This window comes from Tenrec ecaudatus, chromosome 1, assembly GCF_050624435.1.
Source record: "Tenrec ecaudatus isolate mTenEca1 chromosome 1, mTenEca1.hap1, whole genome shotgun sequence".
Taxonomy (NCBI): domain Eukaryota; kingdom Metazoa; phylum Chordata; class Mammalia; order Afrosoricida; family Tenrecidae; genus Tenrec; species Tenrec ecaudatus.
The window spans coordinates 135,003,853-135,023,583 of record NC_134530.1 but is presented as its reverse complement, the minus strand read 5'-3'; the positions used below and the strand labels follow the sequence as shown (position 1 = coordinate 135,023,583).

At 44.7% G+C, this 19,731-nt stretch overlaps 1 protein-coding gene across 1 annotated transcript; it reads right to left on the bottom strand.

Moving 5' to 3' along the window:
• Nucleotides 1-497: 497 nt before the first annotated feature.
• On the bottom strand, nucleotides 498-3,138 carry S1PR1 (sphingosine-1-phosphate receptor 1). Its single transcript, XM_075540273.1, has one exon. The coding sequence runs from the start codon at nucleotides 2,974-2,976 to the stop codon at nucleotides 1,828-1,830; it is 1,149 nt and encodes a 382-aa protein (XP_075396388.1). The 5' UTR covers nucleotides 2,977-3,138; the 3' UTR covers nucleotides 498-1,827.
• Nucleotides 3,139-19,731: the final 16,593 nt, after the last annotated feature.

Genomic DNA, 19,731 nt, shown 5'->3' with positions numbered 1-19,731 from the left:
GCATCTTCACGGACCACTGAGTCTCATAGTCGAAGTTAGATACATCGCCATACTGTTGTCTAGCAGCTCTCTTTAAATGCCATGCTGCAGAGCAGAACTACTGTACCTGATTTAGTTTGATTTGAGGGCAAACAATTTCAAACTGCAACAGTGATATTATTTGGCAAGGTGGGGTTTTAAAAGGTTGATGGTTCCTATCTCATTCTTTATTACTCTTCAAAGTTAACTTACTTGACGTTTCTCTTTCGGTAGCAAGTTGAATGGTTTTTAAATAAGCCGTGTTTTGTTTTCATGCTCTGATTTATCACAGTAAAAACCCTTTTGAGAATAACCGAATTTTTCTCCTTGATTTTTGATTCCAAAAGCCACATCACGTTTCAATAATTATTTTTAAGAATGCTCTTCACAAAGGGATCTTTTTTAAAAATCAGTTTATTAATGTTTAAAAGTTGATAAAGCTATGTGCAAAATGTTCCACAAAAGTCAGGAACCTATTAAATACTATTTTTTTTAATTAAAAAAAAGGACATTTCTCGGTTTAATTGCACTGAGAACCATACCTAAAGAGACAGTAATATATCTTTATTCTTTGTAACATTTATAACACCTCTTCAATGACCTATCTATTGTACGCTGTACTGAAACAAACAAAAAAACAACAGAATATGCCTGGTGTTCCCTATCTGTTAAGTAATGCTTTAGGGGCACACAAAGGTGGTATTTTCTTAAAAGATGTGCATTCAATGGTGTTAACAGGGGTTAGAAAAATCCAATAAAGTTACCTTTGCTGAAACAAATACATTCAAAACTCATCAAAAATATGTTTAACACAACAAAATACAACCATCCTGTTGGTTGGAATGCATCACATGACCTCTGAAATAAACATCAAGAAAAGTGCCAAAGTCAGAATGTTGCATTTGAGAGACAAGTGTCTAGTCATCAAAGAATATCTCTGGGCTTCCCACCACAGTCGATTTTCGCCATGCTTTGCTTGTGTGCTTCTTTTAGGACCCTGAGGACCCTGGCCGAGATCCTGAAGCTATCATGTAGGGAAGTGGCCTTCCCTAGACAGATGCAGCCACAATAGTATGAAACGATTACACATTGATTGCGTTGCAAAGAAGTAATGTTTAAACAAAACAAAACAGAGACCAAGTGACTTCAACCAAATTCCAAAACACTGACCCATCTCACGTGGAAACTTTGGCCTCAGCAAATGAAGTTGTTTCATGACCTCCAAACCACTCCCAGCTCCAGCGGGTCTACCTACTCCGCCCAGCCTACCTGCCACTGATGGCCAAGAAATGGCCCTCGCCACCAGCCTGGCTGTGATGAATGCCAGAGAGTTAACATATAAAGTACAATGATTCTGAGGAGGGGGGTGAAGGGGGATGGGGAGCATTCCTATCGAAGCAGAAGTGCACACACTCATTTGGGTTTAAACTAAAGTGAAAAACTCAAAGTTCCAGACAAGGAGACACGTTCACTTGAGAACATCAGTCTTTGAGGAGGAGCCAGATGAACTCTTCAGGAGCCTGACCATGCTAGACCTTTGGCTCAGTGCAAAATCAAAGCTCCCGGGGAGGGGAAGGGGGGGAGGAAATCCATTTCAGGCCAAGACCTGATCTCCACCCTTCCCAGTGTATTGTTCCCAGGAACTGACTCTACCCCATACCTGGCACCACCAGGCTGTCGACCCTCTCCCTCCCTTCCTCTGGCTTGCAGCAGCTCCTCCCTGGTAGCAGTTGAGGCCCAGGGAATTTTTTCCAAACACCGCGGTGATGGCCACCTGGGAGCACTCCCGTGAACTGGTGGCTTTCAGTTTTACGAAGATGAGTTGACATTTCCAGAGGACATAATGGTCTCTGGGTTGTCCCCATCGTCCTTCTGTGGGTGGGAGGAGTTGTCAGACTTACTGCGGCTGAACTCCACGCCAGCGATGATGGGTCGTTTGAATTTGCCGGTAGCGTCTCCGCTGGGGCACTTGCAGCAGGACATGATTTTGATGAAGGCCCTGCGCATCTCTTTGTTGGTCAGCGTGTAAATGATGGGGTTGGTCCCGGAGTTGAGCACCGCCAACACCAGGAAGTACTCGGCCTTGAAGAGGATGTAGCAGCTCTTCACCTTGCAGCCCACATCAAGCAAGAGCAGGATGAAGAGGGGCGCCCAACAGGCGATAAAGACGCTCAGGACGATAATCACCGTCTTGAGCAGCGCCAGGGACTTCTCAGAGCTGCGAGTGGCCTTGGAAATATTCTTGCGAAAGGTCAGTCGCCGGCTCCGAGTCCTAACCAAGGAGTAGATCCTGCAGTAGAGGATGACGATGGAAAGCAGGAGCAGAGTGAAGACGGTGGTGCAGAAGAGGATATAGTGCTTGTGGTAGAGGGGCAACACGGTGGAGCAACTGGGCAGCAATCCGATGCAGTTCCAGCCCATGATGGGCAGGCCCCCCAGGATGAGCGAGATGACCCAACAGGCACTGATGAGCAGGAAGGAGCGGAAGCTGTTGCTGCCATTGTGCAGTTTCATCTTGAGCATGGTGATGTAGCGCTCGATGGCGATGGCCAGCAAGCTGAACACGGAGGCCGACAGGGCCACAAACATGCTCCCTTCCCTCAGAAACCACTGCGCGGGGGTGAGCTTGTAGGTGGTGGCCCCAGACAGGAGCAGGTTGGCTACATAGGCCACCCCTGCCAACAGGTCGGAAAGGGCCAGGTTACCAATAAAATAGTACATAGGGCGGTGGAACTTCTTGGTTTTCCAAATCGTCAGCAAGACAAAGATATTCTCCAGGATAATAAAGCAACAGATGAGGATAAACACCACCGATGTCAGTTTGATGCCGCTCTCCTTGTCCGCGCTGGCATTCAGCTTTCCCGTGTAGTTGTAATGCCGTTTGATTATGTCGTAGTTGACATAGTCTGAGACGGAACTGCGGAGGACCTTGACCAGCGGGATGCTGGTGGACCCCATGGCGTCCCACTGCGTCCCCAAGAACCCCGTGACCCTTATCGAGACGGACGCTAGAGGGCGACGTCGAGAGAGCCGTCACGGGCAGGCCGTGTGGTTGGGGAGAGAGATCCAGGCTTTTTGTGTTGCTTTTCCTTGGCTTGAGGGGGCTTCGGACACGGACACCGCAGCCTTAAACAAGTCAGAAAGAGGAGAAAGTCAGGGGAAAGAGCCACACCACACCGGCATCATCCTCTCTCTACTGAGCTCAGGCACAGCTCCAATGTTGCTGCTGTTGGTTGGCTTTTAAGAAACTTGGAGAGCGCTCAGAGAGAGGAACAGAAATACTCACATGCCCACTTCTTGCAAAAAGGGAAAAATGGGGAGAGACGCAGAGAAAAATCAAAACTGTACCCCCGTGGGAAAACTCCAAGTGGACAAGACAGGAAACTCTCCCTGTGGTCGGTCACGTTCACTTCCCTCCCAAAGAAATGGAACAGTGCATCCCATTCTAACGCTACCCCCATTCCCACTCCCTGCCGCCCCTTCTCCAGTTCCCAGCCTGGAGATTCTGGGAAACGTTCACGGGCTCAGCCACGCACCCACCGCCAGCTCATGGTCACTCCTGGCAAGAGACTCAGCTGCCAGTCTGAGCGCGGAGACGCTAAACTAGACAAGCGCCACCTCCTAATTGCCATGCACGACACTAGATCTGCAGGAACTCACTTGACAGCGTCAGTCATTCTTCGCGCTCTATTAATAACGCTCTAGGAGCAGGTGTGTGGGTCTGTTCCCCACCCGGGTCCGAGGGCGCAGTGAGGTGTGGGCAGCCTGACCCGCCCTGGCCTTGGGTAAACAGGAAAGAAAGCTTAGCGCCTCTGTGAAGCAACCGCCTCTCGCCCCCTTCCCCCGCCCCCACAAAAGTGTGCGAGTGAATTTAAAGGACCTCTTTGAAAACCATGCCTACAAAGCGATGGCACCAAGTCCCAGAAGTTCCGAATCGTCGTGGATGGCACAGGACATATATGTAGTCACTGTGGGCCGGTGCCATTCACCCTCGTGCGCGCGCGCGCGCACACACACACACACCAAAGAGTGACTTAAAGGAGGAGCAGCAGCGTTGCCTGCCCCCACTCCCCCATGGGCGTGCAAAACTGCCCTCGATCGAGCATCTCCGGGCCGCCGGCAGGGGCGCGACTGAGAGAGCGCGGGCAGTTGGTTCGGGCTTGCCTGCGCTCCCGCGGTCCGTCGCTGCTCCCTCGGAACTGCCAAGGCGCAGCGTGCGGATGGCGCCCGGGAAGGGCCGGACTCCTGAGCCGGCCCGGGGCTCCCCCAAAGCGTCCCCCACGGCTCCGGAGCAAAGTCGCTCGGGCGTTTCAAGGGAACCCAGCCCCAGCGGCAAGGACCGTGAGGCTCACGGTCCAGAACCATCCTAAACATTCCCGGGGACAGCCGAGGGCCGATCCCGCGCCGAAGTTCCGCATTTCCCCGGGACGCAGACTCGGGCGTCCTGCTTTCGGGCAGTGCAAGTTTAAGGCCATTTTCCCCACCCCCACATTCTTTTGTCTATAGGATTTCCAAAAATAACGGCCTTCCTCCCGCTCCTGCGACCAACCGCAGCTCCCACTAGGCCATCCCGGAGCTCCGTGGCAGGAATGTAACCCTTCTTCTAAGTCCCTAAGTCACAAACCGCCCCCCCCGCCCCCCAGCACCATGCGAGCGGCTGGGATTCCTCGGTAGCTCTGGGATGCCTAAGGGTTGGGGGGCTCCTTTTGGTTTGGGGTTCTTCTTTCTGGCTGTTGTTTTCCAGTGCCTGGGGATGCTCTGGTTTCAAAGTTTCGTTTGGTTTTGTTCCTCTGAAAAGTGCATCTCTGAACCCCCCCACTCACGCACCCTCCCCACCCGCAGGGAGACCCTCGCGTACCTCGCTCAGGCGAGATGCAGTCGCTGGCGGCGCGCGCTGGGCATGTTGCAGCGCGGACTGGCGGCGGGGCGCTCTGGCAAACTTCGCTCGAGTCGGGGTCCCCTCCCTCCGCCTCCGCGAACTCCAATCGCCAGCCCCGCTCGCCGCGGCCGGCGCTGGCCCGCCCGCAGAAGCCGCCGAACGCCCCGCCGAGGCTGCGTGGCTTCTGGGGGACGAGCCCCGGCGAGGGGGATGCCCGGCCCCCTACGCCCACCCCCAACGCCCTCCGCCCGCGCCGGGGCCTCGGGAGCTGCGCGGCGGCAGAAGCTCGCTGTCCAGGAAAGATCTGGGGCAAGGAGGGCGAAAAAAAAAGAGAAGAGGCGGGGCCTGGTGGCCCCTGGCGTGCAATATATAAATCACTGCCCTCGCCCTGCCCGAGTCCGCGCCCGGGACCGGGAGAGCACTCTCTCCAGCGTCAGACCAGAGAAGAATTGTTGAAGAATCTTTTGAAACCCACCCACCCAGCGCTCCCCGAAAAGGCTTAGGGTGCCCGGGGCGACCTAGCTTCTCGCAGCACACTTCTTGGTCTCTCGCGCCTGCGATCCTTAAGGGATCAGAGATCCAGGACTGGCACCGGGTGCCTGGGAGGCACCTCTTCGAGGAAAGGGGAAAACCGCTGGCGGGCGCTTGGGCAGAGGGCTGGGAAGTGGAATCGCTTCTGAGGGGGTGAATGGGAGGAGTCCCTGCAAGCGCAGCCCCGTGAGGCCCTGAAACTTGCGGTCAGCGGGGTCAGAAAGTGGCTTTCTGGGGGCGCTCAGTGAAATTGGCCAGTGCTCTTTGCACTGGGCTCAAAGTCAGACCTTGATCCGGAATTTGGACCAGGGCTGAGGTCTTCCTTTGAAAAGGTGGGCTTCTGCTGGGGCCTGGGGAATGATAAAGAGCCAGTGGCTGCCTTGGCTTAGGGATTTCCAAAGGGTCTGCCTGATCCCAGCAGCTGCCCAGTTGGATGCCAGCTTCCTTCTCCCCCTTTCTATTCAGGGGACAACTTTAGAAGCAGCCAAGCCTTTAATGTTTGCACTTGTTCCTGAGGGGCGCTCTTGGTCTGATTTGCCTGCGTGTCAAAGGCAAGACATCTCGGCCACTGCCCTACTGCTGCATGAACGGTTCCACCCAGTCCCCGGTAACCCATCCCTGCAGATGTGAACCCCAAACTTACTCAAACTTACTCCTCTGTGAAGTTTCCATTGATGGACACACCCAGTACCTGAATGACTCAAAAGGAGGCTTCTTAGTTCTTGTGAGTTTGCGAAAAACACTAAATGACAGTTAACATACAGCTGCCTTAGGACTTTCATCAGCCACTTCACAGCAACACCCTAGTATCCGCCCTCAATTCAACGACCGTATGCACACATGTGCTGCTTGAAAGCTGTGATGCTGGTCCTCCAGACTCCAGGACAAATGAGTGTCTCTGAGATTGAAGGCTTCCGTCATTTGCAGAGGCAGATTGGTGTGTCTACACAACCCCATTCACGCACCCTACACACTACTTCATGGGCTGTTGAAAGGGAAAGGCGTTGAAGTGGCTCTCACACTCACATTGTATCAGGCACTGTGGTAGATTATCTAATTGAACACCAACCTGTTGGCAGAGTGGATTAAAAAACACTCCAAACTCACTGCCATGGAGTCAATGGCGGCTATAGGAGAGGGTAGAACTGCCCCCCTGGAATTTGGAGACTGTGATTCTTTATGGGACTAGAAAGCCCTTTATTGATCCCCAGGAGCTACTGGTGGTTGTGAACTGCTGACCTTGCTGCTAGCAACTCAACTCATAACTGCTATGCCACCAGATCAGCAGCTCAAACACACCAGCCTTTCCGCAGGAGAAAGGAGACCACCTGTTCCAGTAAAGGTCTACAGTCTCAGAGATCTAAAGGGGGGCAGCCCTATCTTGTCCTACAGGGTTCCTGTGAGTCGGCATCCACTAAATAGCCAGAGATTTGGTTTGGGTTTGAAACCCTTGTAGCAAGATGGTTCTGTGGGTTGGGTATTGAACTGGGAACCCAAGGACACTGGTTCAAACCCACCAGGCACTCTATCTGTTCCCATGAAGTGGTACAAGTCGTGGGAACACTGTAAAGGGTCACTATGAATCAGAAAAGGAAACGGACACCACGCTTGGTAGAGAGGCAACAACAAAAATCAGGAAGACCCTCAACAAGATGGATTGACACAAAGGCTGCAACAATGGGCTTCAGCCTAACTGCACTGTGAGGACGGCACAGGACTGGCCGGTGCTTTGTTCTGGTGTGCACCAGTACTATGAGCCTGAAGAGATTCAATAGCACCTGATCAAAACAGCATGAGCCGGTTGCCTGGATGGCTCTGGGTTTGGTTTAGTGTGTTTTGGGGTCTGTTTGAAGCTAACTTTATTTTATTGGCGAAGGAAATGCCGTCACACGGACAGCTAAAATGACTGATAATTCGCCCAGCTAATTAAAGGCAGAGCTGGGTTCCTGAAGTGTAAGACAGGATGCCCACTGTGCCGCACACCTCAAACATCTTTAGTCAGGAAGCAGTTAATACACCGACATGCTTGCTCCTGAAAAGGCAGCAGGCTCCGCTTTCATTTGTTTTGTAATTTGTTTTCAAAATGTATGCAAAGCAATGCTTGACAAACTGATTTCCTGACTACATAAGGTATGCAAAATGCAGGCAAAAAATACTAATAAATGTTTTGAAAAATCACTCATTTCCTCCCTATAAAATCTAAGGCTATGATGTATCTTTAGTATTTGTGTGCGAGATTGAGTCACAGATATGAGCTCATTTAACCCTTACAACAACTCGATAGGTTAGATACTAGGATTAACCCAATTGTACAAAGGAGGAAACTGAGTCACCAACATATGGCACAAATGGCTTCCTGTGGGAATTTGAGCAAGAAGAGATGCAGATTCTTAACCAAAAGCTCAAATCACCACGACAAACCTCGACTTTGTCAAAGAATGGGACAAGGGGAATGTAATTTTCTCATAAATGTCACGGATGAGGTCAGCCCCGAGTTATCAAACCAATGCTTTACATAAAGAGCCCGCATGCTTTGAAAGGGAGCATTTAGCAATTGTCATCCTTGACCACACCCGTGAGATATAAAATGTACATACCCACTACTTAGCAATAATACAAAGTAGGCAAAATTATCACCAGTGTTTCGCTGCCAGTTGCAAGTCCGCAAGTCTGGTACCCCAACAGACCTTTCCAATGACTCTGCAAGTCACTTTAGAAAATGCACCCTCAGGCTGTTTCCTGACTACCAGAAAAACAACAGCTCCCTGGGAGATAAGCCCAATGGTACTGCTTGCCTTCTCATCCCTGGGAGGTAAACATCTGACGTCCAATTTGCATGAAGGTTGACAATGGGCTCCATTCCGATTTTTTTTCAAAGTACCTTTACTATATTTGGTGCATGTTTTACCGTATCTCTTTGTAAAAGCGGTGCCAGATGAAGTAGGATGCCGTATTTGGGATATCGCTTATACCGAAGAATCCTTCTGCACAGTTATTCTACAATTCAAATCTAATGGGTTAAGCTATATATATATATATAACTCTGGAACTTCTACTCTGCTTCCTAGTTGCTCCAGTTATTGTTCCAGCTCCTCTTTCTCTCAAACCTGTTAAGATCCAACCCTTGCTTCCCTCACTCCAGTGTTACGGAGTTATAACCCTACATAGAGAAAGCAGTCTGGGAACTTAGGTTTCAGAAGTAATAGCGACTTTATTCTCTTACAAATCCCTGCCCCATGGCATCCACTGCTTTCCATTAACTGTGCGAGGCTGGGTTCTGTAGAGAAGCAATACCAGGGGTTCTTGCATGTGCTGTACATAGAAAAAGATTTATATAAAGAAATGATTCACAGAGTTCTAGAAATAACTACACTCTTGTAATTGATTACAAGGATGTACGTATAACCTCCTCCCAGGGGGGATGGACAACAGAAAAGTGGGTGAAGGGAGATGTTGGACAATGTAAGATCTGACAAAATAATAATAATTTTAAATTATCAATGGTCCATGGGGGGGGGAATGCAGAGGGAGGGGAAAAAATGAGGAGCTGATACCAAGGGCTCAAGTAGAAAGCAAATGTTTTGAGAATGATGATGGCAACAAATGTACAAATGTGCTTGACACATGGATGGATGTATGGATTGTGAAAACAGTTGTACGAGCTTCCAATAAAATGCTTTTTTTTAAAGAAAAGAAATACGTAAAGCCAGTCAGGTCCAAGTCAGATTTCTCCTGCCTCGTGGATGCTGACAAACACAAGGCAGGATGATGAGGTAGAGACAGCGGGGCCATAGGTTGTTGAATGCAGAGGTAATGTGAATCAAAGTGAGCTGCCTGATTCTACCAGCAGTAATCTGCTGATGGCTCCCAGGATCTTCAGGCAGCACAGCAGGAGACTGGGGAGCCAGATGCAAGATTCAGCTCCAGCAGAAGGTGTGGGCTCAAAGAGAATTCAACTCAGCACAGTCTCTCTCTTACACTAAAGGCCACACCCAAGCAGTTGTCATCATGCTGTTGTTACCTGGATGATAGGTTGAGCTCTGCCCCTACTCTAACCCCAAACTGCCTAGTCGACACAATCCCTAAACATCATACAAAAGTTCAACACAATTGTTCCTTCTCTCTTTTTCTTCAGTGTCTTGCCACGGATGGCTTTATCTCCCACTTACATGCCTGTTGGCATATCTCTTAATAATAACTTCTTGTTTCCCCAACAAAATTTCCTCTCTTATATCTTTTGTCTCTTGTTTACTAATATTCAGAACTATGTAGTGGAACATGATCTCACTTTGGAGCCAGAGGTGCTTAGGTTCAGCCTGAACCCTATTAGTTCCCAGCTGAGTGCCTTTGAGAAAGTTCCTTTAACTTTCTTGACGCTCAGTTTCCTTATCTCTCCAAAGGAATAATGCTACATTTTAACCTACTGGCATCAGCCATAATTTACTTTATATTGCTTCCTGACCAACAGCAAGGCCACTCTCATCCCTGCACTACAATCAGAGGGGACTCAGTGCGGGCCTGTAGATGGATGTTGGCCTTCCTCTGTCATAAACAGGTTTCTGCAAGCAGGATGTCCCAAACTTAAGCACTGATATCATTCCCTCCTTCAGATTTGGATTTTATTATTAATAATCCTAGAATCAAACAGGCTGATGTGCTTTTCACACAGAATTAATTTATATTACATTTCAATTAGATGGCTGTTTATTTTTATTGGACTTTTGTTTTATTTTTTAATCATTTTATTGGGGCTCATACAACTCTTATCACAATCCATACATACATCAATTGTGTAAAGCACACTTATATATTCATTGCCCTTGTCATTCTCAAAATTCGCTTTCCATTTGGGTTTCTGGAATCAGCTCCTCATTTTCCTTTTCTCCTCTCCCTCCCTCCAGCTCCCTACTCTCTCATGAATCCTCAATAATTTATAAATTATTTTTTATCTTATCTTACATTGACCGGCATCTCCCTTCACCCACTTTTCTGTTGCCCATCCCCCAGGGAGGAGGTTATATGTAGATCCCTGTGATTGGTTCCCCCTTTCTACTCTCCCTTCCCTCCCAGTATCACCACTCTAACCACTGGTCCTGAGGGGTTCATCTGTCCTGGATTCCCTGTGTTTCCAGTTCCCATCTGCACCACTGTGCTTCTTCTGGTCTAACCAGGTTTGCAAGGTCGAATTGGAATCATGATAGTTGGGGGGAGGAAGCGTTTAAGTACTAGGGGAAGGTTGTTAGTTTCATTATTGCTACAATGAACCCTGAGTGACTTGCCTCCTCCCCACTACCCCTCTGCAAGGTATGACCAGTTGTCTACAGATGGGCATTGGGTTCCCATCACGTGCTCCCCTTATTCACGATTATATGACTCCTCCCTCTTTCCCCTCCCACCTCCCCCCCCCACCTTTGGTGCTTGAAACCTGGTCCCCTAGGCCCTTCATAATCACACATGTTGGTGTGCTGCTTCCATGTGGGCTTTGTTGCTTCTGGGCTAGATGGCCACTTGTTTGCTTTCAATCCTTTAAGACCCCAGACGCTATACCTCTCGATAGTCGGGCACCATCAGCCTTCTTTACCACACTTACTTAGGTACACATTTGTCTTCAGCGTTTATGTGGGAAGGTGATCACACAATAATGGTTTTTGTTCTTTGGAGTCTGCTGAATATTTTAAAACAAGTCTTTAAAGACCCCATACACTATTCTTTCTGATAGCCAGGCATCATCGGATTTCTTCACCACCCTTTGCTATAGTACCCATACCTTCATGAATAGGAGTATGGAGTAAGACTATGTTATAAGAACTAATTGTACTTCGATTAGGGAAGGAAGGAAGTATGAGCTCCAAACCCATTCATAGATCTGTGGGTTATCTAGTTCCCTGGTTCGCTTTAGAGACATCATCATAATTTTATGAGAAAGAACATTACAAATCATCTCCATGGGCATAGTGTTATCCTTTAGTTGTTAGGTGATATCTAGTCGGATCTTACTCATAGCTATTTCATGTACAATCGAACAAAATATTGCCCAATCCTGTGCCACCCTCATGATTATTCTTAAGTTTGATCCCATTGATGTCAATCCATCTTCTCAAAGATTTTTATTTCTCACTGCACTGATACTTTACCAAGCATGATATCCTTTTTCAGGTACTGGTCTCTCCTGGCAACATGTACAAAGCATGTGAGATGAAGTCTTGCTCACCATGCTTGCCTCTAAAGAGTATCCTACTTCTTCCAAGACAGATTTCTTTGCTCTTTTGGTCCATGGTCCATTCTTTAAATATTCTTAACCATCACTGTAATTCTTATGCATCAATTCTTTTTAGGCCTTCCTTTACAATGTCCACTTTTCACGTGTATATTAGACAATGGAGAATACCATGGCTTGGATCAGATAGAAATTAGTCCTCAAAGTAATATGCTGGCTTTTCAACACTTTAAAGAGGTTTTATGTAGCAGGTTTACCCAAAGCAGTGCGTCATTTGATCTCTTGACTGCTGCTTCCTGGAGCATGGATTGTGAATTCAACCAAGACAAAATTCTGGACAATTTCTATCTTTTCTCCATTGATCACAATGTTACCTATTGGTCCAGTTGTGTGGATTCTGGTGTTCTCTACATTGAGTCATTATACATACTGAAGACTGCAATGCTTGATATTTATCAGAAAATGTTTTAAGTCTTCCTCACTTTCAGCAAGCAATGTTGCATCTTCTGCATAACACACGTTGTTAATAAGCCCTGCTCCAACCCTGATGCCACACTATTCTTCGTACAGTACAGCTTCTCTGATTATTTGTTCGGCAGGCAGATTTAATAAGCATGGTGAGAGAATGCAACCCTCGTGCATAGCTTTCCTGATTTTAAACCAGGCAGTATTCCCTTATTCTTTTCATACAACTGCCTCTTGATCCATGTACAGGTTCCACATGAGCACAATATAGTGTTCTGAGATTCCCATTCTTCTCAGGGGTACTGACAATTTGTTATGGTCTGTACAGTCAACTCCCTTTGCATAGTCAATAAAACACAACTAAACATCTTTCTAGTATTCTCTGCTTTCAGCCAACATGCATCTGACATCAGCAATGATGTCCCTTGTTTCAGATCCTCTTTTGAATCCAGTCTGAATCTCTGGAAGCTCCCCATCAATGTATTGCTGCAACTGTTGTTGGATGAACTTCAGCAAAATTTTACTTGTATGTGATATTAATGATATTCTATAATTTATATATAATTCTTTAATTTAATCTGTTAGGTCACCTTTCTTTGAAATGAGAACAACTATCTCTTCCAGTCAGTCGACTAAGTAGCTGTCTTCCAAATTTCCTGGCATACATGAGCAAGTGCTTCCAATGTTTCATCAGCTTGTTGAAATATGTCAGTTGGTATTCCCTCAGTTCCTGGAGCCCTATTTATGGTTAACATTTTCAGTTCAACTTGAACTTCTTCCTTCGTTACTATTGGTTCTTGCTCATGTGCTACCCCTTCGAATGGTGAAGACCGACTGACGGGGCGTGTGCATGCTGTGACTCTGTATTCTTTGGACGCTTCCTGCATTGTTCAATATTTTGCCCATAGAACCTTTCAACATTACATCCCGGTGCTTGAATTTTCCTTGAGTTCTTTTGTGTAAGCTTTGCTGAGTGTGTTCTTCCTATTCTGGTTTCCTAACTACAGGTCCTTTATCATTTCATTCTATTTTACTTTGTCTTCTGGAGCTGCCTTCTGACATTTGCTTTCCAGTTTTATTGATAGTATCATTAATTTATGGTACTGAATTTACAGCACTATTGAGAAAAGTATCCATGTATAGACCAGCTTTTCAGATCGAAATACAAGAATAGTCGACTTTTACAGATTAAAATGTAACAGCTGATCATGTACTTCTCCCTTTAGACCCATTGATTTAGTCCATTCAGTCCCGTCTTCCTACAACATGACACTTACCTTGTACATGTTAGAGGTAGAGGGCTGCTAGAGATTTGACTGCTTCTCATTTGATTTATTTTTAATTCATGTAAAAATCAAAAAAGGTAAATACAGAGAAAGTGAGATGAAGAAAGCATTGACTACAGTAGGGGAGTGTGAGGCATTTTCTTGGTCGTATAGTTGATGCTTTAAAATCAGTCCTTTCATTTTCAGATTGGCATTTACCATCCTTTCGGAAATGTCTAGACTCAAACCTCCCATTTCTGATCCTGTTTGGGGTTCAGAAGCCATGGTGTAGGCTGCATACACATCAGCTGTTGGAACCCACCAATTACTCTGATGGAGAAAGATGAGGCTGTATACTCCTTGGGATTAAAAGTCTTTCCTCTAGGTCTTGAATGTCCCACACCCCCCGCCACACACACACACACCCACTATCATGATCCCAATTCTACCTTACAAATCTGGCTAGACCAGAGGATGGACACTGGTACAGATAGGAACTGGAAACACAGGGAATCCAGGACAGATGAACCCCACAGGACCAGTGGTGAGAGTGGCGATACCGGGAGGGTGGAATGAAGGACGGAGCAAAAGGGGAACAGATTACAAGGTTCCTCAGTGGAGAAGTGGGTGAAGGGAGATGTCAGATGTTGTAAGATATGACAAAATAATAATAATTTATAAATTATCAAGGGTTCATGCATGAGAGAGGGGAGATCAGGAAGGGAGGGGGAAAAAGGAGCTGATACCAAGGGCTCAAATAGAAAGCAAATGTTTTGAGAATGATGAGAAAAACAAATGTACAAATGTGCTTGACACAATGGATGGATGGATGGATTGTGATATGAGTTGTATGAGCCCCCAATAAAATGATTTTTTTAAGTCTTGGAAACCCACAAGGGCAGTTTACTTTGTCCTAAAGGGTTCCTATGAGTCAAAATCAACTTGATATGAGTGAATTTTGAGTTTTTTCTTTGAGGTTCTATAGTGGGAATTTAGCTTGCTTCTAGCATGCTTTTTCTGCTAGCTCAGGTTTTCAGCTTTCTCTGTTCTGACAAGCCAGAGACATGTTTTAATTTGTTTTCCAAGTCTTAAAATGTTGATTGCTCTCATCAGTGGCAAGTTAACCTTGAAAACTAGTGAACACAGTGTAAGCTTCAGAGTCCCTCACTTCCAGAACCCTGTCAGGGGCCCTAGCAAATATATCCAAATGATTATATGTTTTTGCAAAATTCCAAAGGTAAACTATTTTTGTTGCAATTGGTTATGATTGCTGTCTCTTTTTATTAAGATTTACTCTCTATTATATTTTCCCTTGTGTTTGGGTGGTTTTGGACTTGCTGTGGGCATTTTGTGAATCTGGCAAAGGGAAAGTGGAGTTTAGGCTACATTCAGCTTGAGTTTAAAAGGACATATAAATTATATTGACAGCTACTTTCATGTTATTGCGAGCCAACCTGATGTAGAAATGGTTTTTAAGAATCCATCTGAGGGCACCTGCTCTCCCACGTTCATTGTAGCACAGTAACGGGAGGCTGGAAGAAGCCCAGCTGCTCATCAGTAGAGAAGAATGAAGAAATGATGGTGCACACGCAATGGAATGCAATGCACCCCTAAAAAACAGTCATGAAACACTTCGTGACATGGATGGACCTGGAAATCATTATGCTGAGTGAGTGGAGTTAGTGGACAAATAGTGTATGAGTGTACTACTATGTGGTATAAAACTACTACTCTAAAGATAAACACCCAGAGGAAGGCTGGCTTCTGCTCTCAGGTCATGGAATCTTTTCACCTGTTTCCTCAGCAATGACATAGATGGATGGCCTATTGCCCATCAGCCATGTCCCACCCTTTGTGTGGACATCTTTAAAAACACTTCAACAGAGGAGATCTCACCCGAGTTGGGGGTCGGTTTCTCAAGACAGGTTGAGGAGAGAGAAGATCATTCAGTTGTTTACATGCAACATTTTTCTAAGGTCACCCCAAATCATCAGACATTCCAACTAGAGTGATGAACAAACCTTATGGGAAATTCATATCAAGACTGTGGAGTGGGGTATGTATGTCCCCAAGAAGGTGATTACACATCTATTGGTGGGTAAATCAGGTGGAGAAATCTCCAAACAATGCTTGTATAGAACGCAAGGGCCAATACTATGTTCCTAATTGGACACTTTTGACCTAGTTTTGAGGCAGCCCTTGGTGGCCCAGGCTATGGGCTATAGACCACTGAGACTTCAGACTCTGTTCTGTCAAGGCACACAACATTCTTCATAGGTCACACGAAAAAGATTCGATGTGGAAACTTCACTAAGAGAACTGAGTTTACCACAAACTCACCTGTAGCAGATTTAAAGAACAGCAGGCTCCCTTGGTCTACCCTAGTGTGAAAAGAAGCAGATAACTACTATCTCAGGGTTATGTAATCGGTGGTCATTGGACTTTGATGAGGATCTCTTACTTTGAAGGTACCCAATGAGTCATGGCCTGGAACTACCACATATTTACTACTGTAATGCACTCCTTGCTTCCTTATAACATATATTAATGTATTGATTTGGAAGACATGGTGATGCCTTTCTGAATGAATGTTATCAAAAATTTTTCCCTATCAGCAAGCACCATTGTTCCTGTAAATAGTGTCTAGTCATTTAAGAGTTTAACTTGTACAAGTCAACAATTTATATATTGCAGTCTGAAAAACCAGTATGCACAATGTATAGTTTCCTTTTCTTATCAATGTTTTGGATTCTATATCATTGGTTAAATTAATGACACTATCGATAGAATTACTTTATCTCCAAGGGGAATGATTAATAATATTCTCTATCATAAAATGATAATCATGTCTCTAAAGTGAGCTAGGGAAACATATAAACCATAGACACATGAATTGATTTAGCACTCACACTTAATTCTAGCCCTAATCTAAAAATAATTCATTCTTATGATGTAGCCCTCCTTAATATTCACCCCATGAAGAGATCACTGAACATACGAGTGCTGCAGCAAAGCACGGTGAAGAAACCAGATGGTGCCTGGCTATCAAAAGGAATAATATCTGGGGTCATAAAGGCTTGTCTTCAAACAAGCAGTCTTCTCAGTGAAGCATTAACTAAGTCCACATGGAAGAAGCACACCACCTGTGGGATTCAAGGATGGTAAATAATAAAATCCTAATTTCTGGAGGAAGGAATGATATCAGACCTTAAATTCTAAACACCCAGTTTGCAGAAAGCTATGGATGACGATAGATGGTAGATAGTGACAAAATCCATTTGCAGAGTCCCCACATGGATTAAGCCTCTGACAAATCCCCTCTGACCATAGACTAGGGATGTGAACCGCCTTGTTATCCCACGGAGCCGTGTAAAGTCGGTGATGGCAGATGTAGTTAGTTTAAAATATAACATTGGATCTCCTTTTTGACCCATTTTAAATTTGTTCCAGTTTAAAATATTTTCTGCTCTCCTTTTGATTGCTAGTTCTTTCTGTTTTATTTTGTCATTGTTGTTGTTCTTGTTTGCCTTCTATTTGTGTTTTGTATGACTTTTCTGTATATGAAATCCAGGGCAGGTAACTGGATTGATAATTGCCTTGGGGCATGGTGAGGGGGTTTCAGGGAAACAGGGAGCTAACAACATGTACAAGAAAGAAGAAAATGTTGTGAAATTTATTGTGGTGATGATTGAACAACTCCTTTTAAGATTACTGAATTATTAAATTGTCAGATACATGAGTCATATGCAAATAAAACTATTTTTTTAAAGAGTAATTTTATTGCTTTGCATGACTACTCATGCCATAAATTTACAAATCACATACCCAGGGTATCACTCTGATCCAGATACTAGTCTAGGGAAAGTTTTCCCAAAGTAGATGGCTTGATTTCCACTGTCATTTGTCAGTGTAAAAGCTCCCTTCTTTCCAGAGCATATCTGATAATGCAGCATATGCAATTACAAACATGCCAGATCTCGCTTCCATTTTTGTTGGAAAAAACACATGAAAAAGATGGCTCAGAAATCCTGACTATATGAGGTATAAATATTTAACTTTAGAGATAAATTTTGGATAACTTTAAGAAAATGTGTTTAAAAAAAACAAAGCATGTAATTAGAACATACATCAATAGCATTTTATTGTGTCATATATCTATTTATTAAAGGACTGAAGAAGTTACTTTAAAAGTTAATGAAATGTGACCAGAAACTATAAATATGAGCAATAAAATCAATAGAAATTATTCTGATGTTGAGAAACAAATTACAACAAAATAATTTCTAGGATCAAATCAAGAATATATTTCATTATTAAAAGGAAGATTCAATTCTTGAATAGAAGTAATTAATATGTTTTTGAATTATTGATAATCCATATAAAGAAAATAGTTCATGAGAATTAGAAAAAGATATAACCTTTGTGCTGGTCTGATAGACAAAATAAGTGAACATGGACAAAGACACTAATAATCCCAAAACATGTCACTACCTATTAATCTATACATTCATATGTGTATATGAAAGAGCTTTATATAAAGAGTAATTATATATTAAGAAAACATCCCAGCCCAGTCCAGATCAAGTCCATAAGTCTGATATTAGCCCATATGTTCTGGTACCAGTCTATAAATTCATCTTCAGACTCACACAATACATGCAATGATGCTGAATTCAGGAAGATCACAGGGTAGAAAGTCTTGTGGATCCAGTGGCGGTGGAAGCATCTCAGCACTGGCAGGGGTCTCCACTTGGCTCCTCCAGCTCCAGGGCTCTGGCTCCATCAGCAAAGCTCCATGTGGCTTGTCAACAGGAATATGTAGCAAAGAGTATGGGTCTGGCCTCCAGTAAGCTATTTATCTCCATAGTGCCTTCAAATGAGGTCATCAAGCTGTGACCTGACTGACAGGCTAATCTCCACCCCTTCGCTCTCAATATTCTCAAATTGACACCAGATTATGTAACTACCACACACTGTATATAACCCAAACCAGAAAACATAGTAGTTCAAGATCTAAATGTAAGTGGATGAATGTAAGTCAAAAAGTATTGCTACTGATGTTCTAGTTGATACATGCATGGTTTATTCCAAACAAAATGTGTTTAAACATGTCGCTGTCATCACTAAATAGCTGATGAAAAGTTATCTCAGTGGAACACTTGTTTTACTCTTGTTCGAATTTAGATGAAGGGGTTCATCAATCCTGGGTTTCATGTACCGAAATACAGAAAAACGTATATCAAAAATATCCAATGAGACAATCTGGAGATAGTCAATGAGACTTCTGTGTGAGCATGGCCTTCTCCTGAGAATTCTGGGAAATCTGGTCCTTCCTCCATGGAGGCAGAAGACACTGCTTTCCCTTCTGCTTCTCCCTGGGAGACATTGCAGAAGACAAGCCGCATGGGCGCAACCAGATCTCGGAAGCCAGAGAACCCACAGAGAGACCCCTGCCAGCTCTGAGATGTTCCCAATGGCACTGGATCTAAAGGCTTTCTACCCACTGGCCTGTGATCTTCTGCATTCAGTGTCATTGCATGTGTTTTGTGAGTCTGAAGAGGAATTTATAGATTGAGATGGGAAATATGGGCTAATATCGGACTTATGGACTTGATCTAGGGTGGGCTTGGATGTTCTCTTAATGTTCATTTGCTCTTGTATATAAATCTCTCTTGTACACACATGCACACAAAAAAATTCAAGAGGGTCATCTCCAAGATATAATACATCCGAGATAAACCCCAATATGAACAAACCAACAACAACAAAAGTACAGAAAGCGTTGAAAACCAGATCAGGTCCAACGTGCATATTTTGATCTTCTGTAAGCATCTCTCCAATGCACTCTATTTGATAACCACGTTCCTCCTCTTCCTCTATTATGGACAGAGGGAAATCACCGGAGGCTTATTTCCTATGTCGCTCACACAAATGTATCTTGCGCTCCCACTGTCATCCATAGCCTTCTGCATAACCGAATTCTCACAATTTAGGCTCTCATACTATTCCTTCTTTTGACTTCAAATTATATGATTTATCGTTTTTCGGTGACTGATGATGGTGTGCTTCTTCCATGTGGACTTAGTTGACATATCACTTAGAGGGATGCTTGGAAATAAGCCTTTAACACCCCAGACACTATTTGATCTGATAGCTAGGCACCATCTAATTTCTTTACCACATTTTTCTATAGCACTTCTGTGTTTCTTTCCTGAGCAGGGTCGTGATGTAAGAACCAATGGTTCTTAAATTGGAGCTAGGATTTAGTGCAACCCAGAACCCATTCCCGGATTATTTTATTTTTAATCTGCCTCTGGCTCCCTTTCAAAACGTCCTTGTTAATTTACAGTAGAGAG